Below are 15450 nucleotides of genomic sequence, written 5' to 3' on the forward strand. Positions count from 1 at the left end.
CAGTGGCTGGCATGTGCTAAGTTATTAGAAGAGGTTAGCGACTGTTGCTTCTGAGGCTGTGATTTACCCAAACATATATAAATAAGCTGAGCTAGATTCAAGACCCAAGTTCAGTGTGTGTGTGTGTGTGTGTGTGTTTTAACTCCAACACAGCCTCATCAAGCCTTTTTACCTTTAAAATTATCAAAGATGACAGTCACTAAAAGATTGGCCCACAGGGCAGGTCTTAGTTTCTGCTGTGGAATCTCTACATGTTTTGAAGTGCCCTAGTAACATCGGAGATCCTCTAAGTAATTGGAGAGGAGATATGAGCATTGGGAGCAAATTGTTCTACGAAGAAGCAGGTTGCTTGACTGACCAAGGAGAATATTATGTCACCAAGCCTTTCTGATATGTGAGCTTTTTTAGTACCAGGGGATGTGAATGTAGTTATAAATTCATTCTTTCAGCAAATATTTATTGAGCCCCTTCTGTCTGTCAGGCATTGGTTGTCCTAGTTGCTCGGGATATACCAGTGAAAAAAACTAAGTCCCTGCCCTCATGGGGCTTACATTTCAGTGGCAGAAGATGAACAATAAACAGACTATAGATTTAAAACATATAAAACCAGGTAGTAAAGTAGGTTTTCTGCCAGTCATTCCTGTGGATTTATACAGGGTCTTCAAAAAGTTTAAAACCTTAAAATACTTGACAATTATTAGAGAAACCGTCTACAAACAGCATTTAAAGACAAGATCCTTGAATTTTTGTTTGAGCACAACTCACTGCATGTAGTATGCCGTATTCAGAAACCCAACGTTATGATCAATGGAAAAGGGCAGCCATAGGTGAAGGAGTGCAGTTGTCTGTCTTGGGAAGAAAACGAGCTGCTTATTGTCAGAAAGATTGTTTCTGTCATCCCTGAAACCTAAATGATTGATTAGAATTTGACATGTAAATACTACGTAAGGGTTTTTATGTAGGTATCATGTAACCGCTCTCAGTTTATTGATGCAGTCAGGTCTTAGAACATCTTAAAAGAAATTCCAGCAGGGCATAGTGGAAGGAACTCAGGATTTGAAGGTAGAAGAAGATTTAGCTCTTAGATTTATCTGCCACTTAATTGCTTTCCTGGGTCTCAGTTTCCTTATTTGTAAAATGGCCTGAATCCCAGTCACTGTTACTGTGAAATCAAATGAAGCTACATCAGATGAGATCGAAAAGTGCTTACATTAATGCTGGCTTTTTTTTTGTTTTTTGAGAAAAATGTAAACATTTCACCACCCACTAGTCTGCCTAAAGAATGTTTTGTGTACGTGCTGGGAGGTATTTGAGACACAGAGCCTCCACCCCAGCAGGGCTTTGGGAAACACGTGCAGATGGTTCATTTGATGACTCAGAATTTGAAGTGGTCTGATGTCCAAAGCTAATGTCTCAAGATTCTTGTAACATCTTTCCTTTAATGACTGTAAGTGCAAATCCAAGTAGTGTACACGTCAAAGCAAATGCTATCTGTATTTCTCTGGTTTCAGTTACCATGGAATTTCTTTCCCCCCCAAATGCCTTTTGGATAACTATTTTCGTGCCAAGCTACAGCTTTGAAATTAGGCCTTCATAAAATCCCGCATAGGAACATGGGAGCCTTGACCACACTCTTCCTGGGCTATGGCATGAGGTCCCTGCCCCCTCTAGAGGAATTTCTAGCTGCATTTCTTTGGGTAGAAAAGGTCTATGGCCATTAAAAGAAAACACTGTGATCAGTACATGAATTTCCTGCTCTACTGTATAGAACTGACCATGGGCACTTTGTTTTAAGGGTTTGGAGCCTTTTCTAAGTATATACTCAAGTTGCTCAAATCCCATCCTCCACCATGTCATCATAAATCCAGTCCTTGCTTACCTTGGCAGGATTGTCTTCCTCATAGTGGCTCAAAGACGTTTGGGTCAGCAATGCCCCTCATCTCTCCTTACAGGGAGCCAAGATGGGGCGCCGAGCTCAACAGGAGTCAGCTCAAGCCGAGAATCATCTCACTGGCAAGAATTCCTCTTCGACTCTGACTGCAGAGGTGAGTGTTAAAAAATTCTGAAGAAATGCACTCTAAGAGTCAGCGATTACTCAGTGAGCAAGGATTTGGTATTTCATATTTTTTTCTCCTTCTTCTCTTTAATGTCAGCCTTCCTCCTATCTTGATTTGGGAATTCCCTTCCTCGGCATTTGTCCTGTTAGCAAGAAGTGAAAGAGGAACTTTTTTCTTTTGATGCCAGAGTAGTTTCTGTGCATTGCTTTATATTCCCAGTGAAGAAGTTTTGTACGTTAACTGAAGCAAGGGACTGGGAGGTTTCAGAATCCAGCCAAAATCCGGGTTTTTATTCCTGCCAGATAAACGCCAGGGAGGCATGCTGGTGACGTAAAGTTGGATTACACAACTGGACATTTGCTCTTGGTGGTGACCTGCGCTTTCTACAGTTTTCAGGCAGGAAGGGGATCCGTACTGGCCTTACTTTCCTGGAAACTTTTCCAAGTGGCCTGGAATCGTGGGAATTTATCCAGCCTCTTTGCAGAGGGTGGGTAATCTTGATGAGCATTGCGTTTAATGCCAGGGCACTATTTTCAGCGGTTTACTCAGAACTTCTTTTCACCCTCCTCTGCCCATTTGAAAAAACTCTGCCCTTTTCAAGAGCTGGCTTCAGGGTAATCCTCGCTGTCAGCTCTTCCTAACTTCTGCAGGCCGACTTAGGGCTGCTACTTCTCAGTTCCCATAGTACCTGTTATAGAACATCTCACATTATGCACTAATTTTCTTTCTATGTGCCTGGCCCACTAGACAGTGAGTTTCTGGGCAACAGGCAACCTGGCTTCTCAGTTGCCCAGCTCATTGGCCTACAGTAGATTTATAACAGATGAGGGCATCTCTGCTGGGAGGCCTTATGGGCCATGCAGGTGCCCGAGTACAGCATGCTGGGGACAAGATACAGACACATTTGACTTACATATCGCATAGGTAGGAATATCCTTCACTTTCATCAGAAATAAGATATCTACCATGTCTTTAAGTGTTCCACATGGACCTTTAGTTTATCTTTCATTTTCTCACTGATTTTAGAAATATGGGTACAGAGAATCATTCCTCCTCTCAGATAACAGCCATGCCAACACAGAAAAGCTGGTGACTGAACCTTGGCCTCATTGCCTGAAGATGGTAGGGAGAGACTGGGGGGGGATTGTGGAAAAACCAGAGGCCACATGTACCCTCCAAAGGGTAATCACTATCTAGCCACAGCCAGCTGATGCTGTGGGGAATATAGGTCCAGTACTGCCAGCTCTTCTGATTTTTCCAAGAGATGGCAGTCTAAAATTTTATGTGAAAGCAGCACGGTTTTAGAGGTTAGCGACTAATTATAAAAGTTAAATCACCATATGGGCTAGATTAGGGCTGAGGGTTGTCAGTTTGTGACTTTGACCATAGCACCTCCATTGTAGAGCTTATTACATTGTATTCTAATTATTTATGTGCCTGGCTCCCTCAGAAGATGTGAGCTTTTGGAAGGCGACGGTTGTGTTTCACCTTTGTCCGCCTTTGTTTATCGCAGTGCCTGGCACAGAGCAGGCATGCCATTGACACTGCAAAGGGTGAGGGGGTGAAGTACATAGTGTGTGATGAGGGGCTCTTAGAAGCTAAATAAGAGCGTCACAGGGTCAGGGGTGGCAGACTGTGGCACACTGGAGACACAGTTAAGGGGGTATAATGGAGTGAGATAGTGAAAGACGATATACTAGACCCAACCCTGGATCTCAAGGAGCTTGAACTGCATGGATGGGCAAGCCAATGACTGGATCAGTGGAAGTCTACTCTTGGCCTTTGGAGGATCCGTCCCAACACCAGATCATTAATTCATTTATTTAACAAGTATTTACTGAAGCTTACTGTGTGTCAGGCACCATTTTAGGGGGTTGGCATATTTCAGTGAACAAGAGCCAAATCCCCTGCCGTAATGGAACTTATTTTCTCGTGATCACTGGCAGTCACAGAGGCTAATTACAAGCCTACCCAATTGTGAAGGAGGTTATAGCCACCTTGGTGGTGAGGTGAGTGAGTCTGAGATGGGCCGGGATGTCCTGATGGCCTTGAAGCCTCTGTGGCACCCACACCAAATCAGCTACCAAGCTGGGGTCAGTAGGCCTGGTTCACCTACCTGTCCCCTTCCCCTCGGCTCAAGGGAGAGTCAGTACTGTGAGCACCTAACTCCAAAGTCGCAGACTGTGATGAACCTGTCAGGGTTTCAGCCTTTCTAGAATACCTACTTATTTCTGCAGAGGCATGTACCTTTTTTTTTTGGCCCCATCTGGTCCTTAGTATTTTTTCTGGAAGATGATGGAAAGTCATTCTGGGGACTACCCTGGTGGCACAGTGGTTAAGAATCCACCTGCCAGTGCAGGGGACACAGGTTCGAGCCCTCCGGGAAGATCCCACATGCCACGGAGCAACTAAGCCCGTGCGCCACAACTACTGAGCCTGCGCTCTAGAGTCCGCGAGCCACAACTACTGAGCCCACGTGCCTAGAGCCCGTGCTCCGCAACAAGAGAGGCCACCGCAATGAGAAGCCCACGTACCGCAGCAAAGAATAGCCCCCGCTCTCGCAACTAGAGAAAGCCCGCATGCAGCAGCGAAGACTCAATGCAGCCAAAAATAAATAAATTTATTTTTTCAAAAAAAGAAAGAAAAAAGAAAAGTCATTCTGTTCTTCACCCAGCTGGTGCCTCTGACACCAAAATGCCAGTCAGAATTCCAGGATTCCTTCTCTCCCTGAATTGAGGTTTAAAGCAGCGTGCAGCCTCCCCTGGGGCCAGATGCACATTGTGCTGTGTGGGCCTTTTTGGCTGTTTCTTTCTAAGATTAGATTCTAAGCCTTATGTGTGTGTGCCCATTTACATTCCAGTTCTGAATGTATTACTTGATATATTTATTTTTGTCCTTTCACTGACTATATTCTAGGATGAAGCTATTCATGAAAACGTAAATATGGTACCTGGGGGCTGTCAGACATATTGGAGTTACTTTAGAGTTATATAGGAATTAGTTCAAGCAAATGATGATTTTAAAGCGAGCTGGCGGGATGGGGAGCTCCGTGGAGGAAGCGGAGCAACTTCCAGGTGTGCTGGAATAGCGGGAAGGCGGGCTTGGCATCTGAAAACCTGGGCTTGAGCGTGGGCTCTGCTAATTGCCTGGGTCTTGAACAACTCCACTAATCTCTCTAATCCTCCATTTCATTATCTGTCAAACAGTCGTAACAATACTACCAAGCTGATGTGAAGATTAAGTGAGATACTATTTAAGAGCACTTTAGTAAACGGAAAGGCGCTACATGTACAATGTACAAATGTTCATTCATTCAGTAAGTAGTGAACAAGAGAATATTTGGATGGAGCTTTGCTCTTGTTATTAAAGGGCCGCACAGAAGGAGGATGTGAGCCTGAGTCTCTTTTAGAAGCGATTTGGAAGTCTCTCCAAGGGTTGCTACTCATTTCTCCACAGGCTGACTAGTAGTGATCTGAAGCAGGTTTTGTGCTTCCAGATGCAGCGGGCATTCCTCCTGAAGGGTGGATAAGGGCACAGGCCTTGCGGTTAGACAGCCCTGGGCTGAAATCCTGGCCCTGCCACATGTTAGCTCTATGGCTCAGCAAGTTACTTAACCTCTTCAAGCCTCAGTTTCCTCATTGATAAAACAGGGTTAGTATTACGTACTTGATAGGGTGGCCAGAAAGAAAAAACAAGGTAACAGGTATAAAGAAAGCCCTTAACCCAGTCTGACCCATAAGTGCTCAGTATATAACTGCTCACCATTATTGTCTCTCCAGAGCTCGGGTGTTCTGTTATTGTGCCTTAACCCTGCTACGGTTAAAAACTGGTGGCCTTCAGGCTGAATTTTGCTACAACTGTGTCTTCTTTGACCTGTACAAAATTAAACATTTTTTAAAACTTGGTTGTTATTATTTCTAAATTAGGAAAATTTACGTGAAAGTCCAGATTTGGGGCCCCTCTTTGAAACCAGAAGTTCTGGCACAGCAGGAATGCTGGGCTGGCATCCCACATGGCAGCAGTTGGCTGCAGCTGAGAACGGTGCTTGCGTACGCTTGGCCTGCCCTGTCCAGCTCACCATTTCTTACTTGAATACACCTGGTCAGATTTACTCACATCTGATCTACCTGGCTCCTGTTTCCATTCAAGTTAAAACTCCTGCTCTTTTAGGATGGATTGATTTTCAGGTATCCTTATCGGCATTGAATTTGGCTATATGCATCAGAAACTCAGCCCCAGGGTTTGGAGCAGGCAGGAGTGATTTTTCTCACAGCAAGAAGTCCAGTGGAGGGCAGGGTGGGTGCGGTCACTGGAGAAGGTCCTGCGTTACCCTCACCCCGTCTAGACACTTGCTCTGCCATCTGGAACTTGTAACTTGTTCTCATGGTTGCTGACATGATGGCTGGCTGTTCCCCAGGGATCCAATCTGTATTTTAGGTGAGGAGATGGGGAAGAGTGGAAGACTTCAGGGTTCATGCCAACGAAGTATGTCCCTTCTTATCAGGAAAATGATAGCCAGAGACCTCACCAAGTAGACTTCTAGTTACATGTCATTGGTCAGAACTGGGTCTTAAAGCCACCTAAATTTCAAGGGCTTTCTCAGCTGGGCACGTTGCCACACCCATCACATTGGGGTTTTGGGGTTAAGGAGAAGAGGAATGACTGTTGAGTAGGCAGTTTGCGACTGACATATCAATTTTTTAAAAAAATAGAATTTATACAGAGTTTGTTTTTTGTTGTTTTTTTTCTTATAGGCTTGGGTATAAAAGGAAAGAATTATTTTTAGTAGCAAAAAAAATAAAAATAAAAAATCCACATTCCTCTCCCATTTTCTAATTTGGGGTTGTGTAGAGTTCAGTGAAAATTTGTATGCCCTCAAGTTCCAAGACATCTGATGCAGTTGCCTGTGTCAAATCTTGCCTCCATCTTTTCCTTCTTCCTGTTTTCTCAGTAACCCCTCGGGGCTTTCTGCCTGGAGGATACCTGTGGCTCAGCGCAGGTAATTAGACTCTTCCTCCCTCTCTGAAAGAAGAGGAAAGGTCTCTTTATTGCTTGGTCAATCTGTAAATTTTCAAATAATTTCAAAGAATTTACCTGCCTAATCATACTGATTAACCAGAAAGATGAACTCTTCCTGTAGTTTCACTAGCTCAGAGTTGATTAGCGTCATGCCTGCTTCTTTCAGGTTGTTGTGAAGGTCAAATTAGGTAATGCACATAAAGGTGCCAGCACACAGGCACCTCTCAAGAAACGGTAACTACTAAGAAAGTTTATGACTGCATCCCTCTGCTTTTTTGTGTTTGTTTTTTTTTTACCACCTGTTACAAATCAGGCTTGGATCCCTAGATGCATAGTTCAGTTAGCAGTTCAGGTTGGCATTACAATTATGGAGACTTTGGTGCCGTGATGAGCATCTTCACATCTGCAGTGAATAACTTTTTCTGGGCAGAGCAGCTCTGAGAATTAAACTGGATTTCTATGCCTGAACTTTCACCTTCTATCATTCAAATGATGCTTCTCCTACACAACCTCAAGAAAAGACCTGGACGCTTTCTACCATCAAGTTACACTACCATACGCTGAAGTTGGGAAAAAGGAATCTCAGGGCAAAACCTCTCAGGACTGGCCTGTTTTTTGTTTTTATTTTTGGGGCTGCCGCACGTGGCTTGTGGGATTTTAGTTCCCTGACCAGGGATTGAACCCAGGTCCTCGGCAGTGAGAGAGCAGAGTCCTAACCACTGGACCACCAGGGAATTCCCTGGCCTGTCTTTTGGATGAGCATTTCTCACTTGGGTCTAAAGTAGTTTGTAGCTTAACTTCCATTTTGCAGATTGTCCTTGTAATAATAATAATTATAGCTGACATTGGGACAGTTCCTACCTCTCTGTCAATTATACACACTAGCCTATTTAAGCCCCGTGGTAACTCTTAAAGTAGTTACTGTACTTATTGTCTCATTTTAGCTGTGACGACACTGAGATTTCAGGGAGTCGAGTGACTTGTCCACAGTCATTCAGCTGACGTCTGGCTGTACTCCCTGAGACTCCAGACAGACTCTTAAACACCACCTAACTTTTCCTACCTGCTGGGTAGTTAGATGCACAGACCTCCCAGTAGAGAAAGGCTTTTGGCGGGAGCTGAGAGACTTTTGGGTTTTCCTCTTGGAATCCTTTTGGTGAGGGAGTAAGTTCTCACTTGATTATCCTTATTCGTCCACTTGTCTGGAAAAGTGTTTGAGACACAGCTGTTCTCTTTCTCTTCCTCCTCCGCCCCCCATCTCTTTGGTGCTCCTCCTAGGACGCAGAACTGACACTCAGCCAGATTCTCTTGCAGGAATCTGAGAAATGCTGCTGGGCTCATGTTCCCAAATTAGGCCAGTTTCCTCATCCCCCAGCAGCTCTACTCAGCTGGAGCTTCCCTGGCACGTTGCATTACGTCTCTTGCCCTCTGCCTGTTCCTGACTGGTCTGCCAACGGGCAGTTATTTTCAGCCCAGCTAGGGTTATCTGCTGACCCTTTTTGGTGACATTTTTCTTCTTTCTCACAAAAATAACTTTCCTAGATTAGTCACATTTTTCAGCCTTTTTCGTAGTCCCTCTCCAATGGGCTGAATTGAATGATGCTTCTGATAACGTCGTAGGAGAGGGATGCGGGGAATCCGACGTGGAACCCGTTGACGAGGAATGCGTTTTCCACACTTCATCTTTAGGTCATGCTCCGTATGCCTCACTTTTGAACTCTCCCTCGGGGTGGGCAGATGTGCATTCCCGACCCATCCCTGGGGCTGGCCACTATGTGGGCGGGAACGTCATCCCCGGGGTAGATCATGCGATTGGAAATAGCGTCTCAAGATTCTCCTCCAGCGCTTACTCGGTCTCTTTCAGCGCTCCAGTACGATGCCTCGTGCCTCCTTCTACTGTGTATTACGTGTAAAGCTGGCTTCCTACCAGAAATATGGTGCTTGAAGATCACTTAAAATTCTCTCCCTCACCTGTGGGGAGGGTTAAGTCAGAACTACATGTAAGAGTTTATTTAGCTCAGTGCTCCCTTAAGTTAGCCACTGTTATTATCTACACAACCTAAGAAGTAGAAACGATGATCATTTTGTCTTTAATCCCAGCTCTGCCAATTCCTCGGTGTATGTTCTAGGCAAGTTACTTAACCACTCTGAGCCTGTTGCTCATCTGCTGAACGGAATAATAGTAGTAGCTATCTCCTAGTGTTGCTGGAGGATTAAATAAGAGAATGTACAAAGCTCTTAGGACAGCGCCCGCCGCGTGCTAACTATTATTGTCATTAACTGTGTCACATGAGAATTAGAAGGTATTTTCAGTTTATCTTCAATTGCCGTTCTGTTCAAGATACAGAGATATTCTTATTTCATTGAACTAACTGGCTCTTAGGGCAAAGAAACATTTGGATGAAAAATCCTTTTGGTGAGAATTCTTTGTGCTGCTTAAGACCCATTTTGTATGTCTCCTTGACCAGTTGTTTGCTAATACCTTTTCATCTTCTTTTCAAAATCTAACCCTCTGTCTAGAGATTGGCTGTCTTTCCAAAGAGTGATCCTTAGTTGCTGACTTAACATCATTTTGTTGTTCTGGGGCATATGGGTAGAAAAATGAGGAGGGCAAGGAGTGACCTTGGTGACCTCAGTGACCTTGGAGTAGAAGGTAACATCCATTCATTTCTTCATTCATTTGCTTATGAAACTTGATTGAGAGCTTTCTGTGTGCCAGGCATTGTGCTTGGCACTGGCAGTACAGTGACAAACCAGACATGCTCCCTGTCCTCTCTGAACCTCGATCTGGGGGCTGCAGAGAATTAAGTGCCAGGTGGGGGTGAACACAGAAAGATATGCGAATGCCTTCATCGAGGCCTTTTACTTTTGGGGAAATCTGGAAAGGTTTTCTAGGAAAAAACCATGTTTGAGTTGAGACTTGAAGGATGACTAGAAGTTAGCCAAGGGAAGGGGCCAGGATGGGCCAAGGAGGGGAGAATATTCCAAGTAGAGGGATGAGCATATGCCAAGTTTTGGAGGCCAAGGAGAGAGCATGGCACGTGGGATTTGTTAGTGGAGCAGTTGACCATACAGGCGATGGAATAGTGGTCCTCAGTGACTTTTACAAGCAGTGTGATGTTTTTCAAATATTCAAAAACCAGCCCCCTTGCCTTTTTTGACAAATGAACCATGTGAGACCAACATTTCTTATATGACACTGAAATAATTGGTAATATTATGAAGTTTAGACTGTGACCTTTCAATATTTTTCTAGCATTGTCTTTCACAGATGCATCTTCAGTGCAACCATTACACTTCTCTCTCTATGCGTTTATGTTTTCTGGTCAGGAAACCTCTGAGAAGTGCTTGAGTATAGTATTGATGGCTTGGAACTCTTCTGGCTCATCCTTTTTAAGGAGGGGCTTAGTAGATCAGTAGTTCGCAGTGTTCACACTTAATTTATGTCCTAAAAATTCCTCGGTTCCTCTAAGGATAGATTGTGTGTGTGTGTGTGTGTGTGTGTGTGTGTATTAGATCCTGGTAACTCTAGGAGAGAAATCATGGAAGTAATTTTGAATTAGTCATGATCTGATAGGATTTAGAAAATGTCTTTTGATTTCACAAAATAAGAGATTGTCACCCAGATTCTAGTAATTACAAGTGTATGCTAGATGCTTAATATAAGTGTGTGTAAGTGGATCAATGATACAAGCCCAGTTAGTGCCTGTGATCTATTACTACTGCGTTGCCTCAAGTAAGATGAGAATACCTGTTGTAGTCTCAGTGTTCCTAATTTGCATACACATGATTAACAGCCATAGGTCATACCTGACCCATTTGGTATGGGTCAGATATGGAATCATAGTATTGGAATTTGGTTTGACTTCTTTGGGGGTAAGTAGACTACTGGCTTATATTTAGAGATTTTTTTTTTGGCATGTGAAAATTTTCATGGTAATGATACTTTTGTTGCAATGAAAATTGACTTATATTCAGGCAAGGTTCCCAGAGCAAAGACTTCTCAGAATCTTTGGCTGTAAATAGTATTCTGTTAGGAAAAAAATAAATTGAGAATTAGAGAAATGGCTTAAACCACTATAAACTCTCCTGGACTGAGTCAGTTGCCTCATAACTGGTCTCTCCTTTTGTATTATTGCCCTCCTGCAGTCAGCTCTGGTGGTTTTATAAAATACGCATCATTCATTTCACACTCAAAACCCTTTAAAGGACACCCATTGCCCTTAAAACAAAAAATCCCAAATGCTTACTTTGCCCCTTTGTGATTTGGGCCTTCCTATGTATGTCTCCAGCCTCATTCACAGCGGCTACCTTGTGGCAGTCACAGGGAGTCGTTACTTTGCTTGTACAGTTCCCTATTCTGGTTCCTTAGAGTACTGTAATTCCACAGAATAGAATAGAATAGAACAGAATAGAATATTCCCTGGAATACTTACCCATGCTCTTTGCTGGGCTGACTCCAACTTCTTCTTTGGGTTCAGCTTGAATATCCCTTCTTCTATTTAATGAGAATATTACCTTCTCATTTAACTTAGCTCCCTGCATTGTATTCTGGTAGTGTTTTTTTGTTGTTGGTGGTGTTTTCTTTTTCTTTTTTACTTTTTTTCCTGTCACCCCAACCGCGGTTTGTAACTGTATGTCTGTGTAATTATTTGGGTCCATCTCCCTCACTAATTGCACACTCCAGAAGCTCCTGTTCGCTCCCCTGAGCCTGGCACTTTGTAGGTCCTCAGTGAATGAGAACCAGGCGTGGAGCATGCTGTGTTCAGCTCAGGGGCAGATTAGCTTGAGGGGCCTGTGGGACCACCATCTGGAGATGTCCGGGAGGCTTTGATGTGTGGGACTCATGCTTTGGACTGGGCTCTGAGCTGGAGCTAAGGGTTTGGGAGCCATTCGTATCGAGGTGGTAAATGAGAGCCCAGCTCTGGAAGGGAGAGTTTGTAGAGAGAGAAGAGGAGAGGCTCTCAGCCAGAATCCGAGGAACCCCCATGTTTAAGGGACACACGGCCAAGGAAGGAGGAGGAGTGGCCAGAGGGGAGAGGGCGTCACCAGGCCCCTGTGCTGTCCAGAGCGCAGGTAAGGGACAGTGTCAGGGACTCAGGGGTCAGGAGAGTCCAGGAAGGCGAGACCTTCCCTCTGGAGCAGGGTCTGTCTGATTGAGCAACTAGGGGTCCCTTTTTTCACAGGGGAGCAGTCAGAGAAGGGGCCATGTGCACCTGGCACAGGACCACACAGCGGGCAGGCTGTCAGTAAATATTTGCTGAAGGAATTCAGTGGATAGGTTACGATGCTCATGTACTCACCACCAAATGTAAAGGGCCTCCCTGTCTCCTTCCCAGGTCTCTTTCTTCCTTTTCCTCTGTTATTGAGCCTTCCTCTGTTTCTCCTTTTTTCCCTCCTCTTTCTCTTTTTCCCATATCTCTTCCTGTTTTTTATTCTTCACCAGCGATAACGGAGGACTCCATCCCCCATACTCCTTTTTGCCCATCCATTCCTATATATTTTTATTGATGTATTTAAAAGTAGAACTTTATTCCTTCATTTATTTATTCACTTATTTATCCTACATTTAATATAATATACACTTTCCAATGCAAAAATGAATAAGATAACTTCGTATTCTAGTTATATCGACCCACACACTTAGAGCAAAAAATTATGATATTTAAGTGGCATCAGAGAGTGGGAGCACAGAAGGAGCAACCAACCCTGCCTGGGACTTAGGGATGGCATCCCAAAGGAGGTGACCCTTGAGGTGGGTTGCAGTGAACGAGGAGGGATTTGCCAGTAAGAGGGAAGGACAGCGGGAAAAGCCTGTTCCAAGGCATGCGTCAAGGGGCTTGGTGTTTCCAGGGCACAGTGAACAACTTAGTGTCTTAGGAATGAAGGCCTTGCATTCCAAGTGGAGGAGTTTGGATTTATTTTATATGTTGTAGGGATTCCACAAAGATTTTAAAGCAGGGAAAATGTTATTGACTTTGTTTTCTAGGAAAGTGAAGCTGGCAGCTATGTGGAGGATAGTCTAGAGGGCGAGAACTTGTTGGCAGGGAGACCAGTGGGAGGCGGTTGGAGCATCTCCTCCTGAGATGATGAGCCATGAACCAGGCAGTGTTCCCAAACTTCAGGCATTCCCAGATCGTTTTTGCAGTTCCGGGTATCCACATACCACTCGCCTTAGTGTTAACAATTTTCTTTAAATCACCTCCCTTTTTATACTTAAATGCGTTTATTTTTGAAAAGAAACTACAGTTTTTGATAGTTATGTTTTTCCCAGGACACATTAAAATACACATATGGCTATTTTTAAGAGGCACATCCATGTGCCACCTCCAGTCACCTTGCTTACACCAGTGGCGTGCGTACCTTACTTTGGGAAACGATAAATAAAGCCTGGCAGAGAGGTGAAGAGGAGAGGGCAGTGCCCAGAGACATTTTTCAGGGAAGATGGGTAAGAGGTAGTAACAGATGGACTGTTGGAAGTAGGAGAGAAGGAATGTCTGGAGTTGACTCCATTTGTAGCCGAAAAGGCTGAATGGATAATGATATTTCTGAGACTGAGAACTTAAAGAGTCTCAGCAGTGCGGGGACCAAGAAGAGATGATTGTTTCAATTTGGGGCATGTTGAATGTGAGTTGCCTTCAGGATTTTCGAAGAGATCTGTTGAGTAAACAGTTGAAAATTTGGTCTGGAGCTTAAGAGAGAAAGTTGGAAACGAGTGTTAACAGATGTGGGAGTTACCAGCATATATCATATAATCTGGGGTCTCTAAGAGGAACATACAGGAAGAACTTCTGATTCCTTTGTGTGGCACATAGACCCTTCATTATTTCCAGGTGCAAATGTATGAGGATTTTAAGCAGAGAAGAGAGACAGATTTGCATTTTAGAAAGAGCACGTTGACAGTAATTGGTCAGGGATGGATCCAGGTTTCGTGGGTCCTGAAATTTATACAATTTAGAGACCTTCTTTAAGAAAAAAAATTCAAAATTATGAATTCAAAATGGATATGAAAGTAAATAGTTGTAATGAGAAAAGAAATCACAGCCAAGTTACTAGGCCTTGGACATTCAGGTTTCTTTCTTGGAGTTCTTGTTAGAAATGCTTGCATAGACACGCCTCCTGATTGAGAGCTAGCTTCTCCTCCCTATCTAGAACTCTGTAACTCCTGTCTAGAACTCTCTGTAACTCCTAGGGTCCCGTGCAGGCAGGGGTGGAGTACAGACTGGAGGAAGGTGAGACTGGAAGCAGGGAGCCCAGGTAGGACCCAGCTGAGAGAAGGCAAAACATGAGCTTGTGAAGCCTTAATTTGCATGGTTGTGCAGTTTTCTCCAACACCCCTCAGCAGGCTAGGTATTGACGCAGTGAAGGCATAGGATTGGCTTGATCCAGGTTCAGGGGAGCTCTAGGGGAAATGTAGGACATGAATGCCATCAGGACCATGGAAGTGAGCTGGGTTGATAGGGAAGGAAGAGAAACCAAGAAGGAAGTTCTTAGATCAGGAGGGGAGGAAGGGACTAGGTATTTCAGATTGGAGCAGCTCCAGCGTATGAGTTCGAAAAAGTAGCAAGGTCATTGGCATTTAAAGGATCAGGGAACTATGAGGCTAAGCATTAGATGAACTGTTCATGTGAACCTTGACTTGACTTAGAATGATGGCACTAGTGTTGGGGGAGGAATGCCCACGTTTTTGCTCAATGTGTGCTCAGGCAATTATTTGTGACAGGGATGAAGAAGGTAAGAGATGCAATGTAGCTGAACAATATGAGTTTCAGAAAAATGTTCCATAATAATTTGAAAGAGTAATGGTCTAGAGGAACTTTGGGGAGCGAGACAGGAGGGTTACCTTGGGACCCTTGTTCGTGGGGTTTCAAAAAATGAACAGGCTGTACTTGAAAGAGCTGCAGGAGAAATGAAGTCCATGGGGGAAAGCCAGGATTTAAGAGAGGCAAGGAGATGGAAAGAGTGGGCTGTGAATAGAGAATGTCTAATCTGCTTGGGAACCATAGGATTGTGGGCAGAAAGCCTCATTGACATCATTAGCTAGGCTAGATTTCTTCTCATTATGTGGCATGTCAGTAATTACTGAGAAGGAGCAGAATGATAGTAAAATATTCTCTTAATAATGATACTTTACAGGAAAAGGGTTCAGACTAATGTTGAATGTGATTGGTGATAGACTGAAACATTTCTGGTCACATGCCTTTACCCAGCATGATAGAGAATTATGTCACCGTGTTTGGCTGATTGCTTTTATATTCCATTTTAATCCCTCTGTTGGCTTTTTAGGTATAGCTTTTTATACTATTTTTTTAGTGGTTGCTCTAGGGATTAGAATATGCATCCTTAACTTACCACTGGCTAGCTAGTGTTAGTA

General features: G+C 43.9%; 2 protein-coding genes across 4 annotated transcripts in view; one reads left to right on the forward strand and one right to left on the reverse strand.

Moving 5' to 3' along the window:
• The window catches only part of TGFB3 (transforming growth factor beta 3), a 28125-nt gene extending 26143 nt beyond the window's left edge, over positions 1-1982 (reverse strand). The window contains exon 1 of the mRNA XM_027120090.1: positions 1880-1982. The gene's annotated coding sequence lies outside the window, so the exon portion shown is untranslated. The remainder of the gene's footprint in view (positions 1-1879) is intronic.
• IFT43 (intraflagellar transport 43) overlaps positions 1-15450 on the forward strand; it is an 86404-nt gene that overhangs the window by 848 nt on the left and 70106 nt on the right. For all 3 annotated transcript variants that reach the window (XM_027120094.1, XM_027120093.1, XM_027120095.1), the window contains exon 2: positions 1953-2045. In XM_027120094.1, the coding sequence (XP_026975895.1) occupies positions 1953-2045 (93 nt within the window). The remainder of the gene's footprint in view (positions 1-1952; positions 2046-15450) is intronic.

Source organism: Aethalodelphis obliquidens, unplaced genomic scaffold, assembly GCF_003676395.1.
Source record: "Aethalodelphis obliquidens isolate GAN/ISIS:26980383/991018 unplaced genomic scaffold, ASM367639v1 scaffold21, whole genome shotgun sequence".
NCBI lineage: Eukaryota > Metazoa > Chordata > Mammalia > Artiodactyla > Delphinidae > Aethalodelphis > Aethalodelphis obliquidens.